The following is a 15,649-nucleotide window of genomic DNA, read 5'->3' on the forward strand; positions in this document are numbered from 1 at the left end:
ATTTGCAATTTTTTAGAGGACTGTTAATCATTATCTTACTATATAAACTTAATCTTTACTTTCCAGTAACTTCCAACTCTAATAGTGGTTGCTTGCAGCCTTGTTGGAAGTAAAGATGTCTACAAAAAGAAAAAATTATTCCAATGTGAATGACAATTGTTCTATAAATGTTCCAAAATTTGAAATAATTTTTTTCTTTAAAAAAACTATGAAAAAAACATTTAGAAAAAATTAGTTTTACAGCAAAATATACACAAATTATTCAATAATGGTGATCAAAGGTTGGGGTCAAATACATTTGAACAAATACAAACTCAAATACATTAATTCTAAATTTCCAAAGACAAATTCAAATACAAATATAATTGGGATTTTCCAAATACAAACACAATACAAATCTTTGTACTTTTTTAAGAAAAAACTGATAAAAAAGTCTACTAAATAGAAAATTGAAAATAAGTTAACAAATATCTCTTAAAAACAAGTTTTTATTTTATTCAAGTGTTAAAAAAGGAAAAAACGAACCTTGTTAACCTAGCTTATGGAATTGCAAATACATTTCAATCAAATAGAAATACAAATATTAAGAAAATTTTTTAATTAAATACAATGCAAACACAAATACGCTAAATTTGCCTATTTTTACTAAATATAAATTCAAACACAAATACGAATTTGACCCCAACCCTGATGGTGATAAATATAGACTTTATATTGATACTTTATGTTCTTTAAAACCAAAAGTTCAAAATGCATAAATGTAATGTTAAGCTTGTTTTGACTGGAACAAGCTCCAAAATTGAAAAAAAAATATGTGAACCCAAACTTTTGACCGATAGTGTGCTTATAAATTAAAAAAAAAGTACAAGTATAAATAACTTAGAATAAAACCAGCTCCTATTTATAGGACAACATAAAAGTTCCAAAAATCCAAATAAAATTTTTTCAAATTTCTGTTGGACACCAATGGATCTGAAGCTGAAAAAAGTCATTTCATCATATCTTCATTGCATCTCAACTTATTTTTCTTGCATGGTGTTAGTGGTAATTTTTAGAACTTTTATTTTATATTGAGCTTCCTCTAACATTTTACCAACAGGTAAAAATCTTTCCGCTATAAGATATTCATGTATCAACTCAGGCTTTGAGGGATGTTTTATCAGAAGTATTATATTAAAAAATATCTGTCAATTTCAGTGTTCAGAGGGAATAAATATTTTAACACCAAGAAAAATACGTTTGCAAACCATAGTCTAACTTAAAAAAAAACAACTTAAAAACCATAGTCTAACTTCAGTGTCAAATATAAAAAAATGCTGTACACTTCGTGAAAACTACATTTTTAAAAAATTTTATTTAAAAAAACATTTAAAAGTTTTTTTATAGTAAATGTTGTACACTATGTAAATGTATTTCTATAGTTTATAAAATCCATCCGTATATTTTTTTTCCACTTACTATAATAAACAGCAAACAATGTCATCAATTTCAGACACTCTGGAGTAAAAAATCATTTATTAATTGCTTAAAGATCTTTATAACTTTTCAGATTTCATTTCTACCACACTAAATATAGCAACAACAAATACATAACAACATCAATATCTATCATCAGTGAATAATGCCACCTTAGATGTGAGAATTTCTAGGAGATCGTTAATGTAAATTAAAAAAAAGTATAGGGCCAAGGATAGAATCTTAAGCGACCCCTGTTACAGAAAATGAAGAAGAGTGTTGCTCAATTAGAACAACTTATATTATTTTCCACTTACTGTAATAAACAGTTATCTAATATTGTGTTTGATTTAAACAAAAAATTGATATACAATAACAATTTGGATAACCTTTAGAAAAGCATATCAAAATCTTATCTTATCAAATTCAAAGAAACCACTTCCAAAACCTCAATCTAAATTTAAAGTTGTTTTTAAAGATTTGGTAAATCATCTGTTTAATTAAAAGATGGTTTTTTACTAAAAAGCTTTCTGACTCTTGGCATTTTCAATTACAAAAAGGATAAAAGTTTAAGTAATAGAGGAACTACTATTTTCTTTATCTAAAATCCAAGAACATGTTTATATAAAAAAAATCCAAGCAGCTGAATTTAGTAAAAGACAAGAGGATTGTCTTGTTAAATAATAGTTTAATAATAAATAATTTTTAACATTCTACCTTTTCAGTTTATTAAATAACTTAATTCATTGACAAATAAAGTTTATAAAAAAAGTTAGAAGAAAAAGTAAAAAAGGCACTTAAAACATTTTTTGTAATATATCTGTTTGCAAAAAATGTTGGTCAATAATGGACGCTAATTCGGATTAGTCTTTATGACTAATTGTGGCTGTTCCTAAGCCAACAGTATCTTCTGATATAAGAGTATTGTATAGCAAAATATAGCGTAAAATTCAAATAAAAAAAAATAAAAAAAAAATAATCTGAACGTATATGCAAAATATATAATATATAAAATATATTTTTATTTACCATTGGATGTCTCTCTTTGTAACACTGCATTAAAACCTAATTCTTCAATTCCATTTATGAGCAAAGTAATATTTGTTATACTGTGATCATAATCAATAACAGCATTATTATTTTCTAATGATACTAAAACATCTATAACTCCTGGTTTTTGACATAACATATCTGATATTGTTCTTACGCAAGAGTGGCATGTCATACCTGAAACAGATATTGTTACTGATTTATTAGATGACTCGTCAAGTAAAAACGCAATAAATCCCATTTTAGAAATAGCTTCACATAAAGATGATGCTGTTTCTTCGGGAAATTGAAAGTCAATTTTAATATAATGATTGTAAAAGGAAACTGAAACTGAAAGTACATTAATTCTATTTCTGATTTCATTTTCAATGCGCTTTAAACACATATCGCTCTTTATTCCTTGGATATTAATAACTACTGTTTTTATTATAGATTTTACTTTAGCTTCAAATCCTAGATCTTCTATAGCAGAACAAAGCGATTGTATATTTGTGACTTGTTTATTGTAATGGATTGTTGCTTCTTCAGCTTTTAAATCCACTTTGATGCTATTCAAACCAGGATGATTAGCCATCATTAATTCTATACTTTTCACACAAGACATGCATGTCATACCAATAATAGAGAGCTTGATGGAATCTGACATTCTTTTTCAATTCATATTTCAATTAAAGTATAGTAATAACTAAATATAAGGATATATAATGAGGAAAAATAAAAACAATATATATACATATATATATATATATATATATATATATATATTATATATATATATATATATATATATATATATATATAAACTTTAATCATTTTCAATATAAACAGAAAAAACATAAATTAATATATTACTTTATATATATATATATATATGTATGTATATGTATATATATATATATATATATATATATATATATATATATATTTATATATATATATATATATATGTATATATATATATATATATATAAACTTTAATCATTTTCAATATAAACAGAAAAAACATAAATTAATATATTACTTTATATATATATATATAAATATATATATATATATATATATATATATTTATATATACATACATATATATATATACATACATATATATATATATATACATACATATATATATATATATATATATATATATATATATATATATATATATATATATATATATATATATATATATATATATATATATATAAACACACACATACACACACACACACACACACACACATATATATATATCAAACTATCAAAGAATTAAATATTTGCTTCTTTATTAATAACCCTGCTTTGGAACCCTGTTATATATATATATATATATATATATATATATATATATATATATATATATATATATATATATATATATATATATATATATATATATATTAACCCTGTTTTATATATATATATATATATTTATTTATTTACTTAATCAATAAATTTTATAAAATGTATATATATGTATATATATATATATATATATATATATATATATATATATATATATATATATATATATATATATATATATATATATGTATATAAATATATATATATATATATATATTTATTTATTTATTTACTTTATCAATAAATTTCATAAAATGTATATATATATATATATATATATATATATATATATATATATATATATATATATATATATATATATATATATATATGTATGTATATATATATATATATATATATGTATATATATATATATATATATATATATATATATATATATATATATATGTATATATATATATATATATATATATATATATATATATATATATATATATATATATATATATATATATATATATATATATATATATATATATATATATATATGTATGTGTGTATGTATACATATATATGTATGCATTATTTTCCTCATTAAATTTCATAAAATGGTACGGATAAATGAAAATAAAAATTATAATAATGACAAATGATACAGATGTCGATTTCTTTACAGCTATGCAAACAAATAAAATAAACCTTTTAAAACTACTGTGCAATACGTAAAAATATCCGTGTAAGAATACAAAAGATACTATTGCAGGAATGCATATATGTTTATATTAAAGTATGTGGGCAAAATTTATAATACTTTTACTTTAAAATCTAGAATTCTATAGTAAATAATCTTTTGTAGGCTTTAATTTTTAACATCGTTTAATTAAATTTATAGCTTTCAACGAACCTAATTTATATTTCTACTGATGAAAATAAATATAATGAAATAAGATGAAAATAAATAGAATCAAAACATTTTTTGTGGTTTAAACTTAAATATAAAATTAAATAAATTGTTATGATAATGTTATGATGTGATTGTATATTCTGTATAAATATATCGTATAGTATTATAGATTTGCCGGAAATAGTGTGCGTGCTTAACATCACGAAATTAAATCACTAAATAAACAAATCAAAGCAATTAACAACTATAAAAACAAGTCATTTATCGAAACAATCGGAACGCAGAAATATTATTTTGGTTATAAAAGTATGGCATTTGTTACAAAAGTGGTATATTAAACTTGGCTTTGACTAATCACGTCATAGCAGTCACAAAATTGGTCATTCTTGTATAGTGTTGACACCATTGAAAAAATTAATGCGAATCCAAACATTTAATGTAGAAATTGTACATCCTTTTTTTATAAATAGAAATAACTAATTAGGCGAAGTATTTTTTAAATCGATATAACTTTGCTATTGGAAATTTAGATGATGTACAACTTTCCTTATCAACATAGGTAAATTTGTTCAGCGAAATCTTCAATAAACCTCATTTGATGAATGAAAAATCCAAAAGTTGAAATTACTCAATTACAAAAAAAAAGGGAAATCTTTTTTTATCAATTCCTTGAGGAATAAAAAAAGCTTTTTATTCAAAGCAACTCTATTCAATTTCTTATGGTTCTACGGAGCTGCAACATATCAAATGTTTGTTTGCTTCATCAAAATGGCCATTTTGAATAGTTTTGTGAATATGTTCAAATGATTTCTTTTGTTAAAGCAAATCAAACTTTTCCAACTCATTGATTCAAACCGAGGTGCATGCTGTTTGTTTTGGGTTTTTATCAATCTTAAAGATTTTAGAAAACGAGCCATATGCCTAAAAACAAAAATATTTTTAGTTGATAATTAAGAACTTCTTTGTTTTTTGTTTTGTTTGTTTGTTTAATTTTTTGTTAATTCTCATTTGTTTTAATTTTGTAAGCATTAAACCTGGTACTTGTTTATATATATATAAATATATATATATATATATATATATATATATATATATATATATATATATATATATATATATATATATATATATATATATATATATATAACGTTATAATTGAAGTAAATATCAAGGAATTTTTTATTTTATGATTAAGTTTTTCAACTTTGTAGACTTTTTCAGACTGCAATCAATATGGATACGCAATGAGTAAGACAATTTCAGACTTTGAACAACCTGGAAACGTGACCCAGTGGTCACAGAACCTAAAATAGACATCCTTTGAACGTTCAAAAGACGTCCATATTGTTTAAAAGACGTTTGAAAGATGTCTTTTTTATATCTTATGCCCACTAGGGATGAGTAATACGAACTATTAATTCTTAGAAAATTATCTTTATAATTGCGGCAGCATTTTTTTCATTTTTTCATGTAAATAGTTTTATCCTTTTTTATATGTATCTGCTTTTAAAAAATACGCAGTGGGAACCACTCTAACATTCCGAGGGATCCCTTCAACTTTTGGCTGCAAATTACTAGATAAAAATGTACAATTTTAATCTGCCCACCCACAGATCAGGGGGGGGGCGTCTAGCACGGCACTGTATTAAACCAGAGGCGTAGAAAGAATTTTTTGGTGTTTAAGATAGGTAACTTCCAGACATGGAGCAAACTTCAAACATTTATATGTTTATACCTATATCAAATAATGAGGATTTACAAAAAATTGCGATGATTGGAGGCTGGGAACAAAAAGGCCCCAAAATTTTCGCCCCCCCTGCCCCAAACGTGAGAGCAACAAGTTGATGAAATATTTTTTGTACTATTCTTAACTAGGCTTATATTCATCGATAAATTTTAGATTTCATTTTAAAATATTTTAGCGTTTAAAAATTATGACCATATAAAGTTTAAACCCCCCTCAATTTGAGGGGGTTGCAAATTTTATATGTTAATAATTTTTAAACGCTAATAGATAATACTATGAAACTTAAAATTTATCGATGAATATAAGTCTAGTTAAGAATAGTACAAAAAATATTTCATCAACTTGTTGCTCTCACGTTTGGGGCAGGGGGGGGCAAAAATTTTGGGGCTTTTTTGTTCCCAGCCTCCAATCATCGCAATTTTTTGCAAACCCTCATTATTTGACATAAGTATAAACGTATAAATGTTTGGAGTTTGCTCCATGTCTGGAAGTTACCTATCTCGAACACCAAAAAATTCTTTCTACGCCTCTTATTAAACCATACAATATTTGATAATAAAGTACAATGTTTGAAAACAAATCATTCATTGATAAAACATACAGTGTTTGACAATAAATCAATCATGCAGTGTTTGACAATAAAGTTGTTAATTGACTTACAGAAACAAATTCTACTTAATCCAACAAATAATGCTTAACCCTACAAAATTAGCAATATTGATTTAACAAAGAAAAAAATAAATCGAAATGGGACTGCATAATGCTCTCATAACTATATAGCTTTAACACTGCACTAAAACAGCTAAACAAATAGTTATGCCTCCTACAGTACACTAACTTCTAATGCATTGTTCTTATGTTTCTAACCAATTAAAAAAAAATGTTTACAAAACTTTGGGATTATATTGTTGATCCTATATTGTAAAAAAAAAAACACTCATTTTCCAAACGTTATAAAATATGGTTTAATCTAAATAAACCATACTTTAACTTCTGAAATCCAAAACTTTTTGGCAAAAACGCCATAAAAAAGCTTAACAATCAGCAAAATTTACTATAAAATACAGTACAAACTCCCATGTTTATTAATAAAAATTTATTAATAAACATGGGAGATTGCAAAGATAAAAACGAGCAATATTGTTATTTCTTTTTGTGTTTTTACATTTTTTGATTTTAATTGATTTTCACTTATTGATCAATGTCGTAAACCAAAAATATTTTTCATAGTGCGTGAGTGCATACGTACTCTAGTGTAGGATAATTGAACATTACTATAAATCTACTACGTCAAAGCAAAAAAATTTTCCCCCACTATACTATGGTTACATAATTTAACATTAAAAATGAAAAGAACGTATTTTTTTTATGGATTAAAGTAAAGATAGTAATGGTGATGATAAAATTATAAAAATTTGCAATTTTATTAAAAAAAAACTTATTAATTGAAAAAATATGCACTTTTTGATAGTAAAGAAGGTGGTGTAATACCTTATCTGGCCCCTGATAATTTAAGATAGTTAAATTCAAATTTTGTTTAACTTACTACACAGTAATTACAATTTTCGAGTTTTTTTTTAATCTAATATTATTTTTTTTAGGTAGGGCCACACGTCCCTTCCATAATTAAATATATCACTAGTGTATGTAAAATCCTTTATAACGCAATTTTGATATGGTATACTAATTTTACTCGTTTTAATAATAATAAAAATGTAAATAAACCATGATGCAAGGGTGAGTTAACCCATCATCGTCACACCCACATCAAACTCCATTCTAATACTAATACTTATTGGTGGTTTGTAAAACTATTACAACTTTTTTGTGTATAAAAATTACTAAATTCTTTTAAAAAAAACTTTTATGAAAAGAAGTTTTTTTTACAGCAAATGGGGTGGTTAGGTGCCCCCTATAGTCCCTGGATACGTCCGTTGTTACTTCGCAATTAATTTATTTCAGTGTTTTCAATATTTTTCTGAATACTCTATTCAATGTTTAAAAAGTTAATTTTATTCAAATGCATTCTACGTTAAGCAATGTTTTAAAGTCAATTGTAGATATATGGTAGAATATTCAGTTAGTGGCTATATTCTTTGCGTATTTGTCTCAAAAACTTGTAGCAATGTTTTTACAATGTTTTGCAACTTTTTTAGTTATGAACTTATGGAATAGTTGAAGAAAACCAAATTTGTACTAGGAAACAATACTAGAAAAATAAGTACGAGTTGTGGTTAGAGTAGTAGAAGCTTTGGCTTGCTAAAACCTGTTCTAAACCGTATCTGTGTTAAAGTAGTAGAAGTTTGCGAAAAGTAATGCAAATTTTACTAAAATTTGTTTTAAAAATTGTTTAATAAAACTATTATTATGTGTAAAATGTGTTTTTATCTTTGAACAAATACAAATCATGAATGGAAACATTACAAGATGAACTGAGGAAGAAAAACAATTTTACATTTGAACATAAAAAAAAGAATATTTAAAATGTTAAGTTGATTTAAATCTAGTACGTTTATTTTTCTTAACTAGAGGCTTTGTATAAAAAAATCGTTGACTAAAATTTATTAAACGTCTTACACGCTTCTGATGACGATAGAAGTTTGCTTTAACTCGTCCTATCCCGTGCAATACTTGCATAGTTAATATAGCAATGAAAAAAGAAGTGTTACTTTTTTATTTATTGCTATATTAGAAAAATAAGAAGAATACTTGCATAGTTAATATAGCAATTAAAAATGCTTTTTACTATATATAACTCCTATGCTTTTTGAAACTTTGTTACATAATAATTTAATGTGACTTTTCCATGTAAAATTATCAATGTAAACGCCTAAAGATTTTTTACATTTATTCTACTTTTTTGATATATCAATAAAAAGGAATGGTATTTCATAAAGTAGAAACTTTTTTCCAGAAATCAGATGAAAAAGGGTTTGTTTAATGTTAAGTAATCGTTAATACTTATAAGAAATAGAAAAGGTCCAAGATTACACCCTTGTGGAACACAGTAATTTTTAACGGACTAATTGGTAAAGAAGCTCCAATCGAAATAAGTTATTTGCGATTACTTAAATAACTGATCTAGAATATTTTGAACTTTTTAAAAAGAATTTAATGGTTTATAGTATCAAAGGCTTTTAAAAAGTCAATGAAGATATGTAGTTTTTCTCGTAATCAACAAATCAATAAACGATTATCTTTTCTCCTAAAACTCTCCCATTTACAAATTTTTCCTCAATATATATACTCTATGCTTTTCCTAAAATATCCTTCAAAACACCGTCATAAATCACCGCAAAAACATATTTACAATTATTATTGGTAAAAACTATTAAAGCTATTAAATCTCTAACGTCATTAAATGTTCTAGAACTTTCCGGAATTACACTCCTCCTCGATCCTTACGGATCATCAAAATAGCAATCAAAGTATTTCGAAGGCATGCGCCGTTCCCGACCACTCCGTCGCAAAAGCATGTCGATTTCTAGGGGTCTATCTTCAGCTTCGACATTTTCCTCGTTCGTCTCTAATACATCTTTAACTTGCTCTCCTTGATTTTTAGCGTTCTCTAGACCAGTTTCAGTATTCATCTCTATTTCCACATCAGGGATAATGCAGGACTGAGTATCATTTCGAGGTCTAACGTGTTTCACATGACGCGGAATGCCGTTCACTTCTACGATTTGTTTCGACGCATTCCGAGTTATCGTAGCTGGTTGCCACTTTGTATAGCACCTCGCATTTGGTGGTTTCAGCCAGACTTTATCGCCGATTCGAAACCTCTTGTTCGTGACATTTTGCGCAGGTAGATTCTCTTTTCCCAATCCTTTCACACCAATGGTATAACTGTATATTTTGTCAATCGGACTTGCACCATTTTTGTCGGCTGAGACATTGTACCAATATAGTGCTTCCGGTATCGACATTTTCGATCGTTCTGCTATTCTCTTGATCGTACGGTGGTTTCTTTCTACAATTCCATTTCCTTCAGGATAATAAGCGGCTCTAAATCTAATTTGTACTCCCCAACTATCAAGGAAACTCCTTATCTCTTTAGTTTTAAATGTCGGCTCATTGTCAGTCAATATTTCAGACGGTGCTCCACGTTCACAAAAAATAAGACGGAGTATTCGGACTATGGCAAGACTTCCGTATGAGCTTGATAAATGTCGCCACAACGCGTATTTTGAAGGTCCGCAATCAATTAGACTCAAAAACTTGTCAGTGCCATAATGCGTGATGTCCATGGCCAATCTCTCCCAGTTTCCTTCAACATCCAAGTTCCCTTTTTCCCACCGTATTGGCGCTGGATCTATTGACTGACATGGTTCGCAACTTTTTATCACATTTCGAACATCGTTTTCAGTAGCAGTCGGAATTGCTTTACGAACAAAGTTTAACGTTCGATTCACTCCGAAATGTCCAGTTCTTTGGTGTATATCGGAAATAGATTCAGCCTTCGTAGCTACGATTCCCATACAACTATTCCGACACTCTGGCACAGTCAGTTTGTTGAGCCATCTGCTGCGAACTCTTGCTAATGCGTCAGCCAAATTATCTTTAGAAGGAATGAGTTTTACCTCAACGCTAACATTGTATTCTTCAATTAGCTGTTGCAACACGCTCAGTCTTCTTCGAATCAGCATTTCACCCGTCGCTTTTGATCTCAACCTTGATTTTCCTGTAAGGGCGTCAGAAACCCAGAGGAATACTGTCACGGAATCGGTAAAAACAGTCACTTTCTTCAGCTTCCACATCAGAGCCATATTCATTCCACGTATCACAGCGTCTAATTCTGCCATGTTTATATGAATATCAGACGTTTCTTTTCGCAACCATGTTGCATCCTCCACAGTAGTTTTCCCAACTTGAATAAGAGCACCCATCGCTAAAGAACTGGCATCAACCCACACTTTTCCCTCATCACCGCACACAGCCCAATCACCACAAGCAGGCTCGCAACGTTCCACCTCAGCAAATACTTCTTTAAGCACCCACTTAACGTTCTTATCACAAATTTCATCGTCCCAACCCTTCGTCAGACTGACAGCTTTCCTCTTCAAGAGACTACAAATCACTCGCAGCCAACCACACACGGGTAAATGTCCTACCAACTGTCCACAGATTGAAAACACAACTCTCCTGGTTAACTTTTGCGAGATAGCATCAACTCGATTCCCTCTGGACCACATCAGTTTGTTACCAACCTTGCGCACACACAATCCTAACACACGAACTCCATCATTACCAATCTGCTCACCTTCTTTACTTTCTAAACCATATTTTAAAAAATGCCTCTTGACAAAATCAAGACTCACCACACTTTCGTCTACGAAAATGTCGTCAACATAAGCGGACGTTCCACTCTTCACTAATTCGTCTTGATCAATGACGGCACTCACAACGGATTTCATGATCATTGGCGCAACGTTCAATCCGAAACCAAGTCGTGTCAAACAATACCTTTTATTTCGAAACACCACTGTTTGGAAGGGCCAAAGAGATTTATCAGTTTTTAGTTGAAGATAAGCCTTGCGTAAATCAATAGTTGCTGGTTTGTTACCCATTCTTCTCCATTCTCTATAGTCTGCTCTAGCGTGTTGTGGAATTCCGTACTGTGCCACTTTATTACGCAATCGGTCGGGGCTTTCTCCATCTCTCCATTTCCATTTGATTCCCCATTCAACACCATTAAAAACTGCTTCATGATCTTTCTTTTTTATTTCGATTTTCTTAACTTTGTCCTTGTTCAAAGCCGATGCTCCACAGTAACTCAATCCGAACTTCGCTTTTCCCAAAGGAGAAATGGATACTCCTCCTAGTAATTTAATGGAAGTCATTCCGAGCATCATATCAACTCCAAACGGTTGGAAGTCCACTAAAATAACTTCATCACGTGCTTTAATGCCATCAACCTCAAGAATCACGACCGCTGACCCAGTGCACTGATGAACGTTTCCTTCAAACGTTACTACCTTTTGAGAGTTTGAGTACCTACATTGACTTTTGGGCAGAAATTTTTTATTCAAAATCGTCTTCGAACATCCTGTGTCCACTAAAGCTGTCGCAACCATACCGTTAACTTTTAAACGAATAACAGATAATGCGCTCATTCCACCGTTGTTCAGGAGCGAGGTAGCGCAGATTCCTCGCTCCTGCAATCGTTTCCCCGCAGCTTCCAGCATTTCGATGCAATGTGTTCTTCCTCAACACATTTAAAACATCTAACAGTCTTCGGTGACAAGTTCTTCGCAAGCAAACAATTCTTTGCAATGTGATTCAAACCTTTGCAGTTGTAACACACTAACGCGGTTTTTGTAGCATGGCGTCTAGATACAGCGCCAATAGCGTCACTGTCAATCACATTTGCACAGTTCAAAGCAGCTCTCACTCTGGGTAACATTATATCAATCGGGTCCATTACGGCTCGAAATCTTGATGATAAAACTTCTGGCAAACCCACAACAAACGCCAAACGCACAGACTCCTCTGATTTAGCAAGATAGGCTAATCGTCTTAAATCAGCCAAAAACACGTCGGCTTTTTCTCCGTCACATAATTTTCGTTTTGTAAACAGTTCATATGCAGTATAGGCATCTACAGAAAACGCCGCTAATAACACACGCTCGACTTCCGCAACATCTTTTTTATCTTCCGCGGTTAAAGCATCGTACACTGCATAAGCAGCTTCGCTGAGAAGAATCGGAAAAAGTAGTTCAAGCTTTAAGTTCTGAATTTCAGCAATCACTTTCGTTCGTTGAATCCAAACAGCAGCATCCGAAGTGCCATCATACGTTTCAAACATATCAAATAATCTCATACTTGGTTCCATGCCCGGTTAGCTTGTAGTTTTTTCTCGTAATCAACAAATCAATAAACGATAATCTTTTCTCCTAACTAAAACTCTCCCATTTACAAATTTTTCCTCAATATATATACTCTATGCTTTTCCTAAAATATCCTTCAAAACACCGTCATAAATCACCGCAAAAACATATTTACAATTATTATCGGTAAAAACTATTAAAGCTATTAAATCTCTAACGTCATTAAACGTTCTAGAACTTTCCGGAATTACAAGATATCAAAGGTATATTAAGATTTTTTAATTGACTTGAAGGTATATTAAGATTTTTTAATTGAAGGTATATTAAGATTTTTTAATTGACTCGGTAATACTACGTGTTAACTGGATAATTGCGTAACCTGTAGAGATATTTTTGATAATCCATACTGGTTATTATACAACAAATTATTGTCAGTAAGATAAATGCAAAATCTGTTACATATATTTGTTTCTAGAATTTATTTTTAATAGAAAGAAGAACAATTATTGATTTATATCATCAGTTGCTCCCAAAATGATCTTAAACTTGCTTTGTTGTAGATGCTTTTTGGAAAAAAATTTATTTTTCAGTTTTGGCTCAATATTTTTAGAAAAAAAATAAAACTTTGTTTGGTATCGTATTATCAACTACCGTAGCCATCGGTAATTCTAGTTGGCTTAATTATTTAGGGAAGCGCTCCATTTTTGAATAAACCGTTATAAAAAATGTGGCAATTTACGTGGTAATCAAAGGAATTTAAATTATCTATTCAATATATTAATTTGTTTTCGTGGTCAGCTTTTTTTTTCGTAATAATTGTATTTAAATTAGTATTAAGATTCTATGACGTCAAAAAGTGGGCGATAGCAACTACTTAAAAATATATTTTTAGTTTTAAATTTAGAAAAGATTTTTCTGAAAAGTTTTAATCTTTTCTATAATAAAATCTTATTTCGATAATAAACCACTAAAAACTGCTTTACGTTAGTTTGGTACATAGTTAGTTTTTGTACGCAAGATTTGTATGAGCCACTAAAAAACGAAATTACTAAAATTGCGAAGCCTGAAAAACCATGAATGCAAAGCAATTAACTATTTAAAAAGATTAGTAAACCTGGTCCCAGTGATGAAAAGCATGACGGTCCTAGGTATTGAAAAGTTTAATTCTTTACAGATATACTTTTTTTACAGATTACAGATACTTTAATTCTTTACAGATACTACACTTATGTATAAGTATAAGAAGAATTTTCTACCAAGCGTTTTGTCAAATATTTTTTTGGTATCATTTTCTAATAAAATATAATTTGCATTCTAATGCCAATCACAACTATCACTTAGGAAATATAAAATTTTTAAAAAATTTTCAGATTCAGAAAAAATTTCAGATTCAGAAAAATTTTTGATGCTATTCTGCCCCACCGTACGTCTTTTGAACGTTCCACACTGACCAAAAATTATTATTTTGGTTCCAAAAAGGTCTAGGGCATGCAGGACACAAACTGAATGTACATTGTAAGTTTTTTATACGTCCGGTGCCCACCGGATATTGATAGCCAATATCATCGAAACGTTACGCTACCTAGGGCAAATAATTGAGTTTGGTGTGACTTCTCTATACCTAATATATTCAATTCAAAGGTTTTTGACATCATCGTTGTCTCTCCCTTCATAAATTGGTCGAGTTATTTTATGTGTATCCAAGATTAGTCACCAGTCTCCATACAGTTGTAATAGATACATTCACATTTAAATCATTTTAAAAATCTAATTATAGTTGTCGTTGTACTACCGTTTATAAGTCTTCAATTTTTCTTCTAATCACTTCGTTAAAAATAACAGGCAGAAACCACCACCTTTTTGAATGCGGCTAAGTAGGTGTTGCTTCGAATATTTTTACGTATTTTGAGACAAACAAATCTCTTATTATTTCTTTTAATAATTTCGAAATTCGACTCATTGCTAAAGATAATCATTTTTGATGTTACTCCTACTTTTGTGTTGCGTCTGCTTAGCGTTTAGAGCATGTTTTCATCGCGTGCTATCAGTTTTTTTGGACGCCCTAAACGAGGTTTATCATTGACACTACCAGTTAATAAGTAATTTTTTACTATTGTACGAACGCTAAATTCAGAAATACTTAAGCGTCTGCCAATTTCTCTATTGCTCATTTTTATTTTATGCATTCAATTGAGTTGATATTTTGTTTTCGACGAAACAGCTCTTTTATACATGCAAATATGATATTTTTGTTCGATCAGTTGAAAACTTCTGAATTTTAAATCAAATCTTAATTGCGGTTTTTATTCGAAATAAATTAAGAATAGGGATCCAAATGAA

At 28.9% G+C, this 15,649-nt stretch overlaps 2 protein-coding genes across 2 annotated transcripts in view; both read right to left on the bottom strand.

The window, feature by feature from the left end:
* Positions 1-3,194, bottom strand: part of LOC100212535 (copper-transporting ATPase 1) — a 78,578-nt gene extending 75,384 nt beyond the window's left edge. The window contains exon 1 of the mRNA XM_065814161.1: positions 2,485-3,194. Coding sequence (XP_065670233.1) covers positions 2,485-3,151 — 667 coding nt within the window. The 5' untranslated portion in view covers positions 3,152-3,194. The remainder of the gene's footprint in view (positions 1-2,484) is intronic.
* Positions 3,195-9,883: 6,689 nt separating this feature from the next.
* On the bottom strand, positions 9,884-12,595 carry LOC136088283 (uncharacterized). Its single transcript, XM_065811972.1, has one exon. The coding sequence runs from the start codon at positions 12,593-12,595 to the stop codon at positions 9,884-9,886; it is 2,712 nt and encodes a 903-aa protein (XP_065668044.1).
* Positions 12,596-15,649: the final 3,054 nt, after the last annotated feature.

Source organism: Hydra vulgaris, chromosome 12, assembly GCF_038396675.1.
Source record: "Hydra vulgaris chromosome 12, alternate assembly HydraT2T_AEP".
NCBI lineage: Eukaryota > Metazoa > Cnidaria > Hydrozoa > Anthoathecata > Hydridae > Hydra > Hydra vulgaris.

Coding starts and splice junctions, on each gene's coding strand:
- LOC136088283 (XM_065811972.1), bottom strand. CDS start 12,595: ATGAGCGCATTATCTGTTATTCGTTTAAAAGTTAACGGTATGGTTGCG.